The 15,290-nt window shown below is 53.1% G+C and overlaps 1 protein-coding gene across 1 annotated transcript in view; it reads left to right on the top strand.

Moving 5' to 3' along the window:
- Nucleotides 1-211: 211 nt before the first annotated feature.
- Nucleotides 212-15,290, top strand: part of LOC131285578 (mucin-19-like) — a 29,749-nt gene continuing 14,670 nt past the window's right edge. The window contains exons 1-5 of the mRNA XM_058314438.1: nucleotides 212-1,521; nucleotides 1,594-2,378; nucleotides 2,451-3,117; nucleotides 3,187-3,440; nucleotides 3,579-8,457. Of these exons, the coding sequence (XP_058170421.1) occupies nucleotides 317-1,521; nucleotides 1,594-2,378; nucleotides 2,451-3,117; nucleotides 3,187-3,440; nucleotides 3,579-8,457 (7,790 nt within the window). The 5' untranslated portion in view covers nucleotides 212-316. The remainder of the gene's footprint in view (nucleotides 1,522-1,593; nucleotides 2,379-2,450; nucleotides 3,118-3,186; nucleotides 3,441-3,578; nucleotides 8,458-15,290) is intronic.

The raw sequence follows: 15,290 nt of genomic DNA, 5'->3' as shown, positions 1-15,290 counted from the left end.
GTGGAGAGGAAAATTAATTTCACCGCGCGCGCGTGCATTCGTTTGTGTGAGTGCGGTTGAGTCGCGGTGTGCGTGCAGCGTTTTGATTGGTCGCGTGTTTTGCGGAGAGGAGAGCAAATAACAACCAACCCGTCACAGTACGCGGTGGGAAAGCGGTGTGTTTTTCCGCGTGGTGGTGTGAAGAGGCGGCGAGGGACGAGTTTCCCACGAGGCACCGCGAGCGGCAGCGGCGTGTCAAATCGCGCGCGCGCGCCTGTGTGTGTGTGTGCGTGTTTGTGTGTATGTGCGGTACGACGGGAAATGGTTAACCGCGGATATGAGTGCCGATGTTAGTGCCCAATGGAGATCGCTCGGATTCAACGGTACATCCGACGGTTGCGGGCCCACATCACCGCCGACACACTCGGCCCTTCCTGATCTCATACCGATTGCGGCCACCGGCGGCCCAACGACCACCAGCAACAACAACAAATCGTCCATCGTGGAGGTGGAAACCGCCAGTGGGGTCGCCGGGGAAAAGCAGATCAACCATAACAACAACATCGTCGACGTCGGTCGGCTGGCCGGCGGGGGCGGTACGAGTGGCGACGATGGGTGTGCCAGCAGCTCGGAGGAGTTCAACTGCGAGCTAGTGCTGCGGTCCCTCGACCTAGGGGGTGGCGGGGGCGATGGGCTCGGGGCGGCCGAATCGAACACCGACCGGGATTCGGGCTTCGAAACGCCCTCGCTAGACACAACGATTCCCTGGGAGACGACACCGCCACCACCACCACTACCACCACCATCGTCGTCGAAGCCGGAAGTTGGGGTCGAAGCGGGAAAACATCGCCTTGGGTCGGAGGAAGCTGCGGCCGGCGTTGGTGGCGCTGGCCAACAAGGACAACACTATGTAGCGCACGTTGTTGCAGGGGAATGCAGCGAGTCCAAGGATACGAAGTTGATACTGAGGCGACGCAACGTCACATCGCCTGCCTCGGTGGAGCAACCGGAAGTGTCCGTTGCAACGATGGCCGGTACGTTGCAGCCTCCAACACCGGCGGTGGCCATTGTGAAAACCGAATGCGATGACGTCGTCGAAAGCGCGGAGCATGCCGTCGTCGTCAAGCGAGAAGTGGTGGACGGTGGTGTTGGCCAGGAGTTGACGTCTCCGGTCGTTCCGGTTGCATCGCAACACCCACCACCAACACCACTACCGACACCGCAAGCAGTACAGAAAGCTCGCCGAAAATCGGCCGCCGCCAAAGATGACCCCCTGCCGCAACCGCTCGAACCAAAGGAGCACCGGAAGTCGAACCGGCGGAGACAGTTCACCGATCGGACCATCGACACGCTCTGCCTGCCGGAGATTTTCTTCAACGCGCGCGTCCGCCCGAAACCGAAACCAAAGGTTCCGAAGCAGCGCGGCCCAAAACCGGGCGCAATCGCGCGCAAACGTGCCATGGCTGCAGCCGCCTCCGGTGCGGCAAAGCCAACCGCCCCGAGCACTACACCGGCGGTGAGGCCGAAATCGCGTACCGCCACGCCGAACCCGGTGGCCGTGGTACGCGCCCGTTCCAGCACGCCCGGGGCCAGCTCGGTCAAGTCGCGCAGCAGCTCGTCCTGCTCCCTGAAGCTGCCGCCAATGGCGCGAACGAGCACCCCGACGGCGGTGGCCGCCAGCACGAACAGTACCACAGTTCCTAGTGTAAACCCCATCTTCCTGTTCGTGAAGCAGGAGGACACACGCATCGTCGAGGTCCGGTGCGAGGACTACGACAAGCGCAACCGTATACGATTAACGCGCACCGGTCCGGGCAGCTGGCGGGCGATACCGCGCACCGACACCAGCTCGTCGGTCGTGTTTTCCCTGCTGCCGCCAACCCCACACCACCAACAATCGTCCGCCGAGAGTGGCCACGAGGGTGGTCAGGAGACGGAGGAGGAGGAGGAGGACGATGGGGAGGACGGCGACACATCGAACGCTAGCTGTGGCCGCCGCTCGGTACCGCTGGACACCGGCTGTTCACCAAACAATAACAACAACAACAACAACAAGTACAAACTGGCTGCGAAAGCCCAGCAAGATAGCAGCAATCACCACCTCCACCACCATCACCACCATCACAAGCACCACAAGAAGACCAAGAAAAAGAAGAAGAAGAAACGGTACGGCGGGGAGCTGGTGGACGGCAGGAGTAGCAGCTGCAGTACAGCGACCGGGACTTCCACAGCGAGCGGAGGCGGCGGTGGCGGCGCCCTAACGAGGATACCACGGAAGGTGACGTTCAGCTTGGGCGTAAAGCAGGAAAGGCTTGAAACCACGATGGTGACGATCCCGGCGCCGGAGGAAATGAACGGCACCGTCCGCTCGTGCGACGACCGGAAGCAGCAAGTGTTCGGTCGGATACGCACGACCACGGCGGTGGAGGAGGATGCGGCTGCGGCGGCGGCAGCGACAGCGACAGCAGCAGCAGCGGCAGCAGCGGCGGCGGAAGAACGCGACCGAGAGGAAGCGATAGCGGAGCTGATAAGGAACTATCACGAGCAGCAGCAGCGGCAACTGCAGGAACTGCAGGAAAAGCTGCAGGCCAGCCGGCGTAGCGAGCTGCTGTCGGTGGGAGGTGGCGTCACTGGAGGCAATAGTTGTACCGGCGAGTCCGGAACGAGCAATCACAACAACAACAACGTTACGAATGGTAACGGCGATAATCATCCTAGCGTTAACGGTGCGACAACCAGCGGCGAGGCCACGGCGAGTGGTGGTTTCTTCCATTCGAAGCTGCACGAGGGCAATAGTAGCAGTAGCAGTAGCAGTAGTTGTAGTAGTAATACTAGTAGTAGAACCAGCAGCAATAGCAACGGTGGCGCGGTGGAGCAGCTGGAGGGCGCCCCAAACACAAGCAATAGCAATAAGCGACAGGTCGAACGGAACGAAAACAATCAAAAGATGGAACTGCTCGAATTGGACAATGACGACGAAGGGGAGCATCAGCGTACGACGACGATGGTGCTCGACGATGACGACGATGTGCAGGAAGTGCACGGTTCGACGCTGGCAGCACTGGCACGCACGGCCGACCGGGAGTGGCCGATTGCGATGAAGTCCTCGGAGATGAACGCTCGACGAAACCGCCGTTCGCCGAGCTCGGCCACGATGACGGCGGCGGCAGCATCGTCGTCGTCGTCGTCGTTGGAGATGGATGGTAGCATCGAGTCACAGATACCATCAAGCATCATCCCGGTGCAACAGCGATGCAACAATGGCGCTGGTGCGCATGTGCCAATGGGGGGTCGACGCTTGGGGACGGTCCTGAGTGTCGACGACGACGACGAGGAGGATATACGGGGCCCGAACGTGGACGCGGACTTGATTGCACTGGATGAACTTGGGTTGAATCAACACCACGAACACGAGGACGACGACGATGTGCAGTTGCTAGAGGACGGTGGCGGAGGACCCAGTTCGTTGGAAGCCTTTGACCACATGCTGCAGCAGCAACAGCAGCAGCAGCATCATCATCACCATCATCATCACCACCACCACGCGCTGTTCGACGATGTCGAGCTGGTGGTGGAGTCATCGTCGTCCGCGACACCAGCACCCGGTTCCGTTGGTGTGCGTGCGAAGGAAGCTGGGGAACGGCGGCCATCGTCGTGCACTAACGCATCGTCGGCGGATGCGGATGGTAGTGCACTGCTGCTGCTGCACACACAGACGGCCGCACTGGCGGCAGCGGTAGCAGCGGCGGCGGCCGCCGCGGCAGTTGCCGCCACCTCTGACGGCGGCCCCGTCGTGGAAATCGACGACGACGAAGTGTGCGTTCTCGAGCAGAAGCGACGTACACCAACACCATCAGCATCGCTGCAAGGAGGAGGAGGAGGAGGAGGAGGAGAGCAACAGCAGGATCAACGCTCGAAAGGAGTCAACGACGACGACGACGACGATGGCAATACAACAACGATGGCGACGACGACGACGACGATGAGCGCCATCGGCCCGGATTGTGTAGCAACGATGGCTGGAGGAACCACTACGACGACGACGACGACGACGACCACAATGTCCTCGACTTCGACTGCGAAAGGGATGGCGGTGGCGAGTGGGGAAGGGCATGGTGGTGCAGATCGGACGAAATCGGCTTGCACCGAGAACGCGGAAGTGCATCCACCGCACATCACCATCAGTAGTGATAGTGAGCTCGACGATGACGATCCGAAGCACGAGCTGCAGCACCAGCAGAACCAGCAGCACCTTCAGCAGCAACAGCAGCAGCAGCAGCAGCAACAACAACAACAGCAGGAACAGCATCAACTTCTTCAACATCTGCACCACCACCATCACCATCATCTGAGTGCGGAGTTTGGTGACCTGATCGAGGGTATCGAGGGCGAGCTGCAGGCATCGTCGTCCTCCACCGGTGGCCATTCCGCCGCGGACGACCTGCTGAATGCGGCAGCGGTGGCAGCAGCAGCAGCAGCAGCGGCGGCGGCAACGAGCTGCGGCGACAGTGGTAGTACGATGACCGGTGCCGAGCTGCTCGACTCGCTGGTAGAGCAACAACAACAACAACGCTGCACAGACAATCATCACCTTAGCTCCACCGGTGCTGCTCCTGCTGGTGGTGGAGGTGGTGTGGAGGTCTCCAAGAGTAACAGCAACGCGACCTCCTCCTCATCCGCGGGTGCGATCTACACGATCGCGGACGACTACAACGACGACGACGACGACGATGTGCTGCTCGAGCCGGAACCGGTGGCCGACATCATCTCGCGGCTAGGCGAATCCCTTAGCACCTCGCCGAAGTGTCTGTCGTTCAACGAGGCGGGAGAAATCGAAGGACTCACCGGGGATCTGTTCGATACCAGCACGCACCACTCACTGCACGGCGGCGGCATGGACTGCGACGGGGTGGACGATCTGCTGCCGAATCCGTTCGCGCCACCTCCGATGAAGAAGCAAACGCTAGCGACGACCCCTGCGGCGATTGCCGCCTCATCGCAGCAACCACAATCGGCGGAAGTTCCCATAGCGACGAGCAGTAGTAACGGAGACGGTGCAACGTCGACGGCTACTACGACCTCTAGCAGCGGCGGTAGTACCAGCACCTCCAGTACTACCACACTCGAGGACGAACTGTCGATCACGATCAAGGACCTAACGGAGGCAAGTGAACACGCGAGTTCCTATTTTAACAAGTGTAGTGAGGCGGCAACCACCACCACCACGGTAGCGGCGGCGCTGGCGGCGCTTCCTTCCCCGAAGGACGCATCCGCTACCCCGGGTGGTGGTGGTGGCGGTGATGGAAGTGTTAGTGCCACCAGTTCAGTGACTACCACTACGTCCACGGCGAAGGAGCTCCCGATCGTGGAGGCTCCGATAGTGATATCGCCCGACTCGTGCCAACAGGAGGAACTTCCAAAGGATTTAAGTTGCCGCAAGCGGAGTCTCTCACCCTCGCCGCGGCCCGTGTCGCACAGCTCCGACGCCATTCAGTCCCCGCAACCGAGTGGACTGCCGGCGGTGCCACCGTCGCCCGATCTCTTCCTCCAGCCAAAGTCCATCTCGGGATCCAGTTCCTCGAACAGCTCGACCGCGTCCAGTGTAATCGAGGCACTGATGTCTCAGGCAGCGGCCGCCGTTGCCGCCGTTGCCAAGAGTTCGCGCGCAATCGCCGGGGCGGGTGGTGGCGGTGGGTCCGGTACGACCACGAGTACGGCCACGAGTACGAGCAGTAGCTCGGTGGCGACCACGACCACGAGCAAACCTCCCGCGACCGTGCAGCAGAAGGAACCGCTTGACCTAGGTAAGTGCCGGAAATCGGCGAGTCCGACGGTGAGCTGCTCGGAGGAGGCGAAGCGACTGTCGTCTTCGTCCACCGCATCGTCGTCCTCATCCTCCCACCATCACCACCATGTCGGTGGGCTGGCGACGGCCCACGAGGACACGGCCGAACCGAAGGCGAAGCGAATCAAAACAGATCCCGAGCAGCATACGACCGGTGGAAGTAAGACCGGTGGTGGTTCCTTGTCGTCGGGTGTTCCTTCCACGGTTACTACGACGGCCACGGCGACCAGCGGTGCGAGTGTGGCCTCGCTGATAAGTGCGATGGCAGGAAGTGGTGGCGGTGGAGGCGTTAGCCATTTAGGATCTCCGGTAACTCCAACGACACCGTCGGCCTCATCGTCGGCCGGAGCGGGATATACCAATCTGAACGATTCCGCACGCCTAGTAGAGATGCTCACATCCGGCAACGATCCGGATCCACTGACACAACTTCGACTCCTCGTTGGCAATCCCGCCTGGAAGGTTCCCGATCCGCTGCTCGTGCCCAAAGACCGATTGAACGCGGTACTGGCATCACCGGCACGGGAAATACCACTGCTTCTTACCACACGCCCGGAACTTCGACTCCCGGAAGCCTTCGCGTTCCCCAACATCCTGCAGGACCCGGACATACTGGTAATTTCGTTGCAGCAGCTTGAAACGATTCTGCAAACGCAGGAAGAGCTGGTGAAGTTGAAGTCCAAATCTTCCTCCCTCGATGTAACCGCGTCCACGGTGGCTGCCGCAGCGACACCTCCAGCGCCGTCCAGCAAGAAATCGCACACCCCGGCCACTCCGACGACACCGGCCAGCCCACTGGAGACGCTCAAGCAGACACTTTCGGCGCAGGCCGCCAAGCAGAACCCGATGATGAGTTCGCTGCTAGCGTCCGGGCTGGCGGGTGACATCGATGCCGCCACGACGGCGGCTTTCAACCAGATGCTCTGGATGCCATACCTCGGCCAGATGGGACAGTTTGCGCCTGAGTTGCTGAAAGCCATGATGAACCTGCCGGCGACGGCTTCGGCAGCCACGGTTGCTGCGGCGGCCGCCGCCTTAGGTGGAGCGGCCGGTGCCGGCACGGGCAACAGCCTCGCCGACATGCTACCCTTCATGGGCCCTCGGTTCCAGGACTTTTGCGGAATGCCACCGTCGACCGCCACCAGCCCGTTGGAGTACAAGCGTCAGCTAGAGCTCGCCATGCTTCAGGAAGCGATGACTACCGCCAACTTGCAGCAGCGCAAGCAGCAGGAAGCGGCCCAGAAAAAGGCAGCAGCTGCAGCAGCTGCAGCCGCCGCGGCGGCCGCCGCTCACGTCGACCGAAAGCCCGTGATCGGCCCGAAGACACTGGAGCAGCAACGTTCCGTAGCGGCCGTTACGGCGGTTGCCAACATGTTCCAGCAGAAGAAGGCAGCTGCTGCCGCTGCCGCTGCAGCCGCCGCGTCAAACATTATCAACCCACTCTCGATACCTCAGTTCATGACACCACCGACGCTTCCGCACGGGAACAGCAGCCGGTATGGCGGTGCCTCCGGACCCGGTGGTGGAAGCTCACGCACATCGGCGGCACTGTTGCAGCAACAGCAGGCACAGCAAGCCCTCCAACAGCAACAGCAAGCCCTCCAGCAGCAACAATCTTTCAATCCGAGTGGCTTCAAAAACATGGCCAACCTGATGAACCAAGCGGCGGCGGCTGCGGCCGCGTCCGGTGGTCGACAACACCAAGGCTCTGGAAGCTCCCACCGACAGCAGCTTACCGCGTTGCAAAAGGCAAAACTGCAGCAGCAGCAGCAGCAACATCAGCAACAGCAACTTCAGCAGCAACAAGCTGGTAACCTCGGTGCTGCCGGAATGTTCGGTTCGGTGGCGGCCAACTCGTTCCTCAATCTTCCGACCAACTTCCAGGAGTTCCACGAGCAGCAGCAACAGCTCGCTCGCAAGCTCCAAAAAGAGCAACTCCACCAGCAGCAGCAGCAGCAGCAACATCAGCAGCAGCAGCAGCAGCAACAGCACCATCATCACCACCAGCAACAGCAACAGCACTCTCAGCTGCAGCAATTGCATCTACAACAGCAGGCGCAGCAACAGCAGCAGCTTTTGCAGCAACAGATGCAACAGCATCACCATCACCAAGAGGAACAAAAGCCGCGGGTGACGTGCAAATCGTTGATGAATCTGCTGCAGCCTGAAAAGCAACAGCAACTCCACAAACAGTCCGGTTCGGGAAGCGGCGGTGGTAGCGGCAGCAGTAGTAGCGCCTCAAGCAAACTGGCGAACCTCATGGCCATCCCCGGGATGGACCTATACACCGCCCAGCAGCACGAGCAGCTTCAGCAGCAAATGTTCCTTCAGCAGCAACAGCAGCAGCAACAACAGCAGCAACAACAACAACAACAACATCACCAGCAGCACAACTTCCTCCAGCAGCAGCAACAGCAGCAACATCTTCTGCAGCAGCAGTCCGGGAGTGCGGGTGGCGGCTTACACCAGCAGGCAAAGTTGAAGGTGAAACCGGGCCTGCATTTGCTGGATCCGGCGGCCGTCCAGAGGCGGCTGCTGAACACCGACGAGCTGGCCGAAGTGGGTAGCACCACCAACGGGCTGGACGACACGACCGATCTGTCCTCGCCCCTGTGGCATCCTTTGTTTGGCAGGTGAGTTACTGAAAAATAATCGTTCAGTTTTATTACGTATGTGAATTGTAGATGTCTAGTGAACCCACCCCGACGAATTTAATTCTACCATTGAATGATTTGGCAGTGTATTGTATTTGCGTACCCTTTTATAATGTGGTTAGTTCCATCATTCTATACCGGGGGTCTCCAAACTATGGCCCGTGAGACCCTCCCGTGCAATGCTTAAGCATCTTTTGATCGATATTCGATCGACATTACACAGAATTGAGATGGTTAAGTTGTAGAAAACTGTTGACCAGAGTGCTCGAAATATGAAAGAATCTTTTTCTGTTTGAAGACATTTTTAGATATAAAGGACAATCAAGAACCGTTGCTACGTGATGGAAACTTGCTTTGGAAATTGGCATTTGGTGTAGACATAACAAACCACTTGAATTAACTAAATCTTCAAGGACAGGAAAGAAGAATCGAAGCTACTGTTCCCAGTTGACTACGCTTGTAATCTGAATTAACCTGCAAAACCAGTTCAATGAAAGGTTTTCTTAACTGGAGCCAAAGGCTTCAGAAATGAGTATTTTTCAAAACCCATTCGAAGCAGGTCCAATTAATTACAATCTTATTGAATTATCTTATCATACATGCAAAAATGTGAATGTATAAATAAACACATGGAGACATGTTAAACGTAAACTGTTCACCCGCCATTTATGCTTTTCACATAACACATTCGTACAATTGGTGCAAATGTTATATCTGTGGAAATAATGGGAAGAAAGTGAAGAAAGAACATTTTTTTTGTTAAAAAATTTTGTTTAAAATAATTTCAAAAATTTTAAAAATAATACAAGCAAGATCATAAAGCAGTAACCAACGATAAAAAAAATGATTAAAATATTTTTTTTGCAATTTAATTGGGGTCCGAATGCCTGATTCAAAATCAAGACTTGTTTCATTAATTTCCCGTTATTTTTTCATATGAGGCTTTTCAAAGAATCTTTTAATATTTGTAAAATGTTAGCCGTTAGCAACTCCGAGGATGAAGATAACTTAAGTCGATGTAAAACGATTGTCCGATTTTGCTGGTAAAACAATTGTTGTGGCATGTTTTGAGAACAATTCAATCCCGTTATTTTCTAAATCGTGAAAAATGCAAAAACAGTTGAATAAAGCTTTAAGCAGCGCTTCTTGAAATCCCGGTGATAGCAATGGACTGAAGGGAAGATTGTGGTTTGAGAGTCGTATTCTATTGTGTGAAGTAATAAAACTGCATAAATGGAAATATTGGCTTCCAAAAGATGTATTAATGTTCGGTAGATTGGTAAAGCGTGTCGATTGTTGCAGTACGAGTTCCTTGTATTGTCCCATCAAAAACCCAACAAAAACGTTCGTTACGTGCATTGTAAAGCCATTGCACACAGGGTTCTTCCAGGGTGCCTTTTTACGCTTTCCAGTTTTGGGTAAGAAAATTCTCCCACACGAGCGAATGAGAAAACCATCCAAAATCCATGAAAATTGTGGCCCTCGGCCTTTTCAGCAGTGTAGGGACTAGGGAGAGCTGCCAACCAGCATGTGGTTTCAACTAGTGGAGGCCGCGGCCACCAAGAAAGATGCGCATTCTGACGTGCCTTCCCTCCAGAACCCTGGGAAACAGCGCATCATGTTTCTTTTCGGCACGCTGAGCCTTCAGTTTGTGTATGTGTGTGTGTGTGCTTGCTTGACTGGAGTCGAAAAAGACACCAACAGACAGAGAAACAGGCAGATGCCATACCAACGGCAACTTGAGGCTTTGGTACGTACGTTTTACTTGCGAACGCGATCGCGCTCTCGATGGTGATGGTGGAAATGACAATGACGTCGTCGCGCGTGGAAGAAATCACTCCCGTGGGAAAGTGTTGTTCGCGTCTTCGCGCGCGAATGAAACTGACGACGAAAATGATTCCTGATTACCGTTTGGTGTGCCGCTCCGCCACTACCAGACGCATCTGTGTTCGGAATGCAACTGGTCGCCCTTGGCAGCCGAGGAAAGACAGGAGGAGCAGAGCATGATGTTAAAAATCCTCCGAAGAAGGGCGTGGAGTACTTACTTCGTACGGTTCAGATGTACGAGCAGCGAAAAGAGTTATTAGTACTTTCGGTAAGATAATCCAACGCGCCGTGTTGCCGCATACAAGCGGACGTGCAAAGTTTATTTTCGTGTTCGCTAATGATGGTTACTTTCTGGTGGCACGTTATAGCCCGACATGCACACGACAATGATCTACCCCGTCGGCACACCGAGGTGTTTTTAGGAATCTTTCCAAAGGTTACACACTGCACCTTCTTTTTACTGTTTTCGATGGGTAGGGAAAGTTTTCTTTCGGTTCCATGTAAGCTTTCCTCCGGCTGGGTTGTGCAGTTAGCATCGAACTTCCCCCCAGCCAGAGGCAAGTTATAGTTTGTGCGCAAAACATGTGCATGGAAATATGATTCCTTATATGCTGCACGTGGCGAAACGAGGGAGGGAGAGGAGGGATTGCACAAATCGAAACGGTCGGAGTTGGATCATTATGCATGAAGTCTTGAAAGTTTTCCTCCATTCGGAAGGTGGGTGGAGAATTCGGCAGGAACAGCAATGGATTTTTTTACAAATATTAATAATATAAATAATAAAAAAACGGTATCACCGGCAGCCGCCCTTTCCCTCTCTATCTCTCTCTCTCTCTCTATCTCTCTCTCTCCCTACTGCTTGTCAAACTTTCGCCAAATATCACGTTTCATTAATTAAAATTGTGCAAATTTTATGTCTCTGACGTCGAGGCTTTTGCAGGGTTTTGCTTTGCTACCTCTCCAAATGGCGCACCACCGCCGCCGCCGCCGATTCGAAAGCAATATTTATGCTGCCCGAGGAAGAAAAAAGCAACAACAAAAAATTAAATCTTCCTTCTTTTCCGTTCAGTAATTATACAAGTTCCATCTTTTTCCCTGCCGACGCACATTTGTTTTTCGTGCCACGGCATTAACTCTCCACTGCACCGCCCTCAGTTCTTGTTTATTTTAATTGATGGGTAAAACAACGCCGCCGCCGCCGCCGACGACGACGATGAAGGATTTATTTTCGATGCGTGCGCCCCTCCAAGGGCCGCCTCGTCCTCTGCTCATCATCGTTTCCTCATGAGTTTGCAGTATTCATCAAAATAATATAAACGGCGGGACGGGGGTCTCGGGAGAATTTTTAAAAATATGATCGCAATTGTGCTCATCTTCCTTCCGTTGCTTCCTTTCGTCCCGGCGGGAATCGGAGCGGAAAGGGGAGACCCGCCGGTGCAACGGGTGCGCCAGATATGCAGATTTCCAATTGGGGAGGCGCTTTATGTTGGGCAAGTACGTTTTTTTTAAATTCTCTCTTCGCATCACGAGAAATAAAAATTGCCCGCGAAAACCGGCATAAACTATTTGTCGTATCCCTTTTTCTTGCCTCGTCTTGTCGGAATGCCCTTTAAAATTATTAAAATCCAAAAATGCAATCGCACTCTCGCATGTCGTACCGTTCCCCGCATCTGTTTCTTCCCGTTGCTGGAACGGGGAAATATTTGAAAAATTTTAATCTGAAATCCAACCAACGAAAGCGTCTTTTAATATGGCTCGCCGATGCAATGGGAACGTTTCGCTGGCACATCTTCCAAGAAAAGGGATTCCCTTTTTTGCAATTCTTCCAGCCCTCCGCCTCAGCCAACCAGCCTAGTTTCCTGTTCATTGTTGTAAACAAGTTCTCTTCTCGCAACCTAGTGCGAATAATAGTGCGCGTGTGGCAGAAAAGGCAGCGCGCAGCAAAGAAATAAAACAATCTTTGCAAAACCGGTTTATCCGTCCACACAAACCATCATCAACATCATCTCAGGGGTGGTCAGTTGCCGCCTGCCGTGTGTCTATGCATCAGCTGCTGCAGTTTTCTCGTAAAACCAAACGAGAGTAGCTCGGCCTAAGCCGGCGCTCTAGCGAATCGTTTTAAAACCCCCAATGTCTTCTGCTTGGGAATCCGGTCCGGTTTTTGAAATAACCGTTCGATTGTTTTCTTTTTCGTTTCCCTTTTTTTCCCCCCATGGCGTCCGGCAACTGGTGGAGGCCACCGAAGGTTTGGTCCCTCTGGTACGTTGTAGGGCGCGCATCATGCAACCTAGCTTGCATAGCTATGTAGAAAGAGCAATCGCTTGGCTTAGCTATTCATCCCTCTGTCTCTCTCTCGCTCTCTCTCTTTGCCCGAGCGCAAATCCACCTTTATCCGGTGTCCCTCAGACGGTGCGCTTTCGTATGCATAATTGAAGGCACAGCGAAGAAATGGTTGCATTCCTAGCTTCACATATCCCTAAGCGACCAACAGGCACACCGACAACTGGCAATGGTGGCATTCCAGTATCCGGATACTCCTCTCGAACCGATGACCGAGACTTGTTGCAACTACTACTTGTTGTACTTCAATGTTTTCTACTATGTTCCTGTTGAGTTCTGGTGCACATTTTACTCGGCACTGGTTTGTTTTGACATCTTTTCCTTTCTAAAATCGGGAGATGATGGGAAGCCTCTGTCTGATCTTTGTGTTCTTTAATGGATGCTTTAAGCCCAAGTTCTCCGTGAGCCAAGTTTTAGTTCTGGTTTAGTAGACCGAAACTTGCGTTTCCTTGAAATCGTAGTCACGAAATGACCTTGCTCCTAGTTTTACGGTGAAAAGCTTCCGTCGATTCCGTCTTCCCCAACTCTCGCTCTCGAACGGTCGGGATGGTCCAACAGCTGACCGAAACTCTCCCCTACATGTCCGATGGTCTGTGCTCGGCTTCTATAGCCACCCGTCAGATAGGTTCGGTACGGGAAGAAAGGAAGAAAAAAGGTTGCCCCGGCCCCATGCCCTAAAACACCCGAAGCGAGCATATCGGCAAATGAATGAAGACGACGATTCCATATCCTCGTTCGTCCTTGCTTTTTGCCGATGGTGGGTGGAGGAAGCTCCCGACCCGACCAGTGTTTTCCCGACTTGGTTTGGTTGGAGTGCTCGGCTATGTTTTTTTGCTTTCACCATCAGCAAGGTTAAGCTGCTGCTGCACGGCTGACTGTCTTCCGTGTACGTTCGTTCCAGCTTGGGTCCAATATGGGAGAGTGCGAGAAAAGGCGTGTTCTGCAGGCATCGGACCAACACACGCTCGCTGCAATCTGCTGAGGTTGCGGAACGGTAGGCGCCCGAGACTCGTACTCGAAGGGAAAAAATGGGCCACAAAACGCTGAATCGGACGAAAGTAAATTCCATCCCGTCCGACGACGACGACGACGACGACGACGCACGGCCACGAGACTCCGATAGGAATGGAGATAGGTTTGGAACGAAAAACTAAGGCACTGGAGGGACAAAAAAAACAAAAAGACAATCCGGGTGAATGTAGGAAGATGTCGCGCCAGCCGACGAGACCGAATGCCAAACATCGATCGAGGAAATGTTCTCCCGTTCGCTTCTTCCTTCGGGGTCGCCCTTGGTTGGGGTTTTCCACCACCAATCCTGCCCGGCCGGCCGGTCGGAAAAGTGACCGGTTTTTCGAGCCACCCGAAACAAGGACAACGGACCGGGAGAAAGTTCCCTCCCGATTTTCCCGCCACCCCCCGAACGAAACCGCCGTCTCCAACTTTGAGTCTCGTCGATTCGAACGGACCGGAGAGAGTCGACCGGGTGCTTCTCTCGGGGGTCGGCGTACTTGTTGCCCAGAAATGCGACTCGAATCGAGGTTAGCAGCCCACGGCAGAGGCCGGCCAGCGTCCCGGAGGCGGCGCAAATCGGTCGAGCAGAAGGTGAAAGAAATCCAAATTGGTGTCATGGCCGTGTTAGGTCTGGAGATTATTATTATTTTTCGTTCTGTTGTTGTGTTTTTTTTTATTTGCTTTTCGTAGATTTATTTCGATGGAGAAGAAGTACCATTGTGAGACGAAGGCGATGGAAATGGATTTTTGGCATTGTTTCTTCATATGCATCTTCTTTTTTATGCCTATTGGCCATAAGAAACATCATCAACATGTGATATTATTACAGAATAAGTAAAAGGAACTATCCCACTTTGAAATAAAAAACGGATTTAAATAAAGTAACAAGTAACATTAACAAAACATACGTACAAACAATTGAGTTTGTTGATTTATACTATTTGTACTGTTTAGAAGGTCTTGCATGCTTCCCTTTGTTTCATTTGCCTAATTTTACATTTTATTTAGTTGTTTTAATACATGAAGGGAATTTTTGTGAGAGAAATGTGTGGAAAAAAACACATAACATTTAACAACAACAAAAGGTTTTCATACATTAAATACTTGAGTTCGCAGTATTAACAAGGTCAAAAATGGTGCTCTTATAAAGCATTCAGTAACGCATGCGAATGATTTGCATTTAATAATTGTTTTTAAATAATTGTAACCTCTAAGACATTAATTTTTATTTCTTGCAATATTCTCTTTACGTTGTAATGGGTTTTTGCTTTTGACAGATTTGTTTAAAAAATTGGGTATCATGATTTAAAGGTTATTGTTATGAATAAGCTAAATTATATATTTTCTATTGGCTTGTTTCATTTAGAGCAGGGGTCGGCATACATTTCCAAAAAAAAGACAGATGATTGAAAGGTAACCGAAAGTGCGGGCCGGATATATTCAACGTTGATTTAATGTTTTCAACCCTTTTGAATGGAGTATTAAATTTTAAAATATTAAAGTTTCAAATGTTATTGTTAAATTTTTGTTCAACATACTTATTTTCGTTGAATTTTAAATTTTTAACAGAAACACCCCGTTCAACAACGTTAATCTTCAGTTTTTTTAAGAAAACAAACCTTACATCATGAACA

The sequence above is a fragment of the Anopheles ziemanni genome, chromosome 3 (genome assembly GCF_943734765.1).
Source record: "Anopheles ziemanni chromosome 3, idAnoZiCoDA_A2_x.2, whole genome shotgun sequence".
In the NCBI taxonomy this organism is placed as follows: Eukaryota; Metazoa; Arthropoda; class Insecta; order Diptera; family Culicidae; genus Anopheles; species Anopheles ziemanni.
This window is presented reverse-complemented; position numbering and strand designations above follow the sequence as displayed.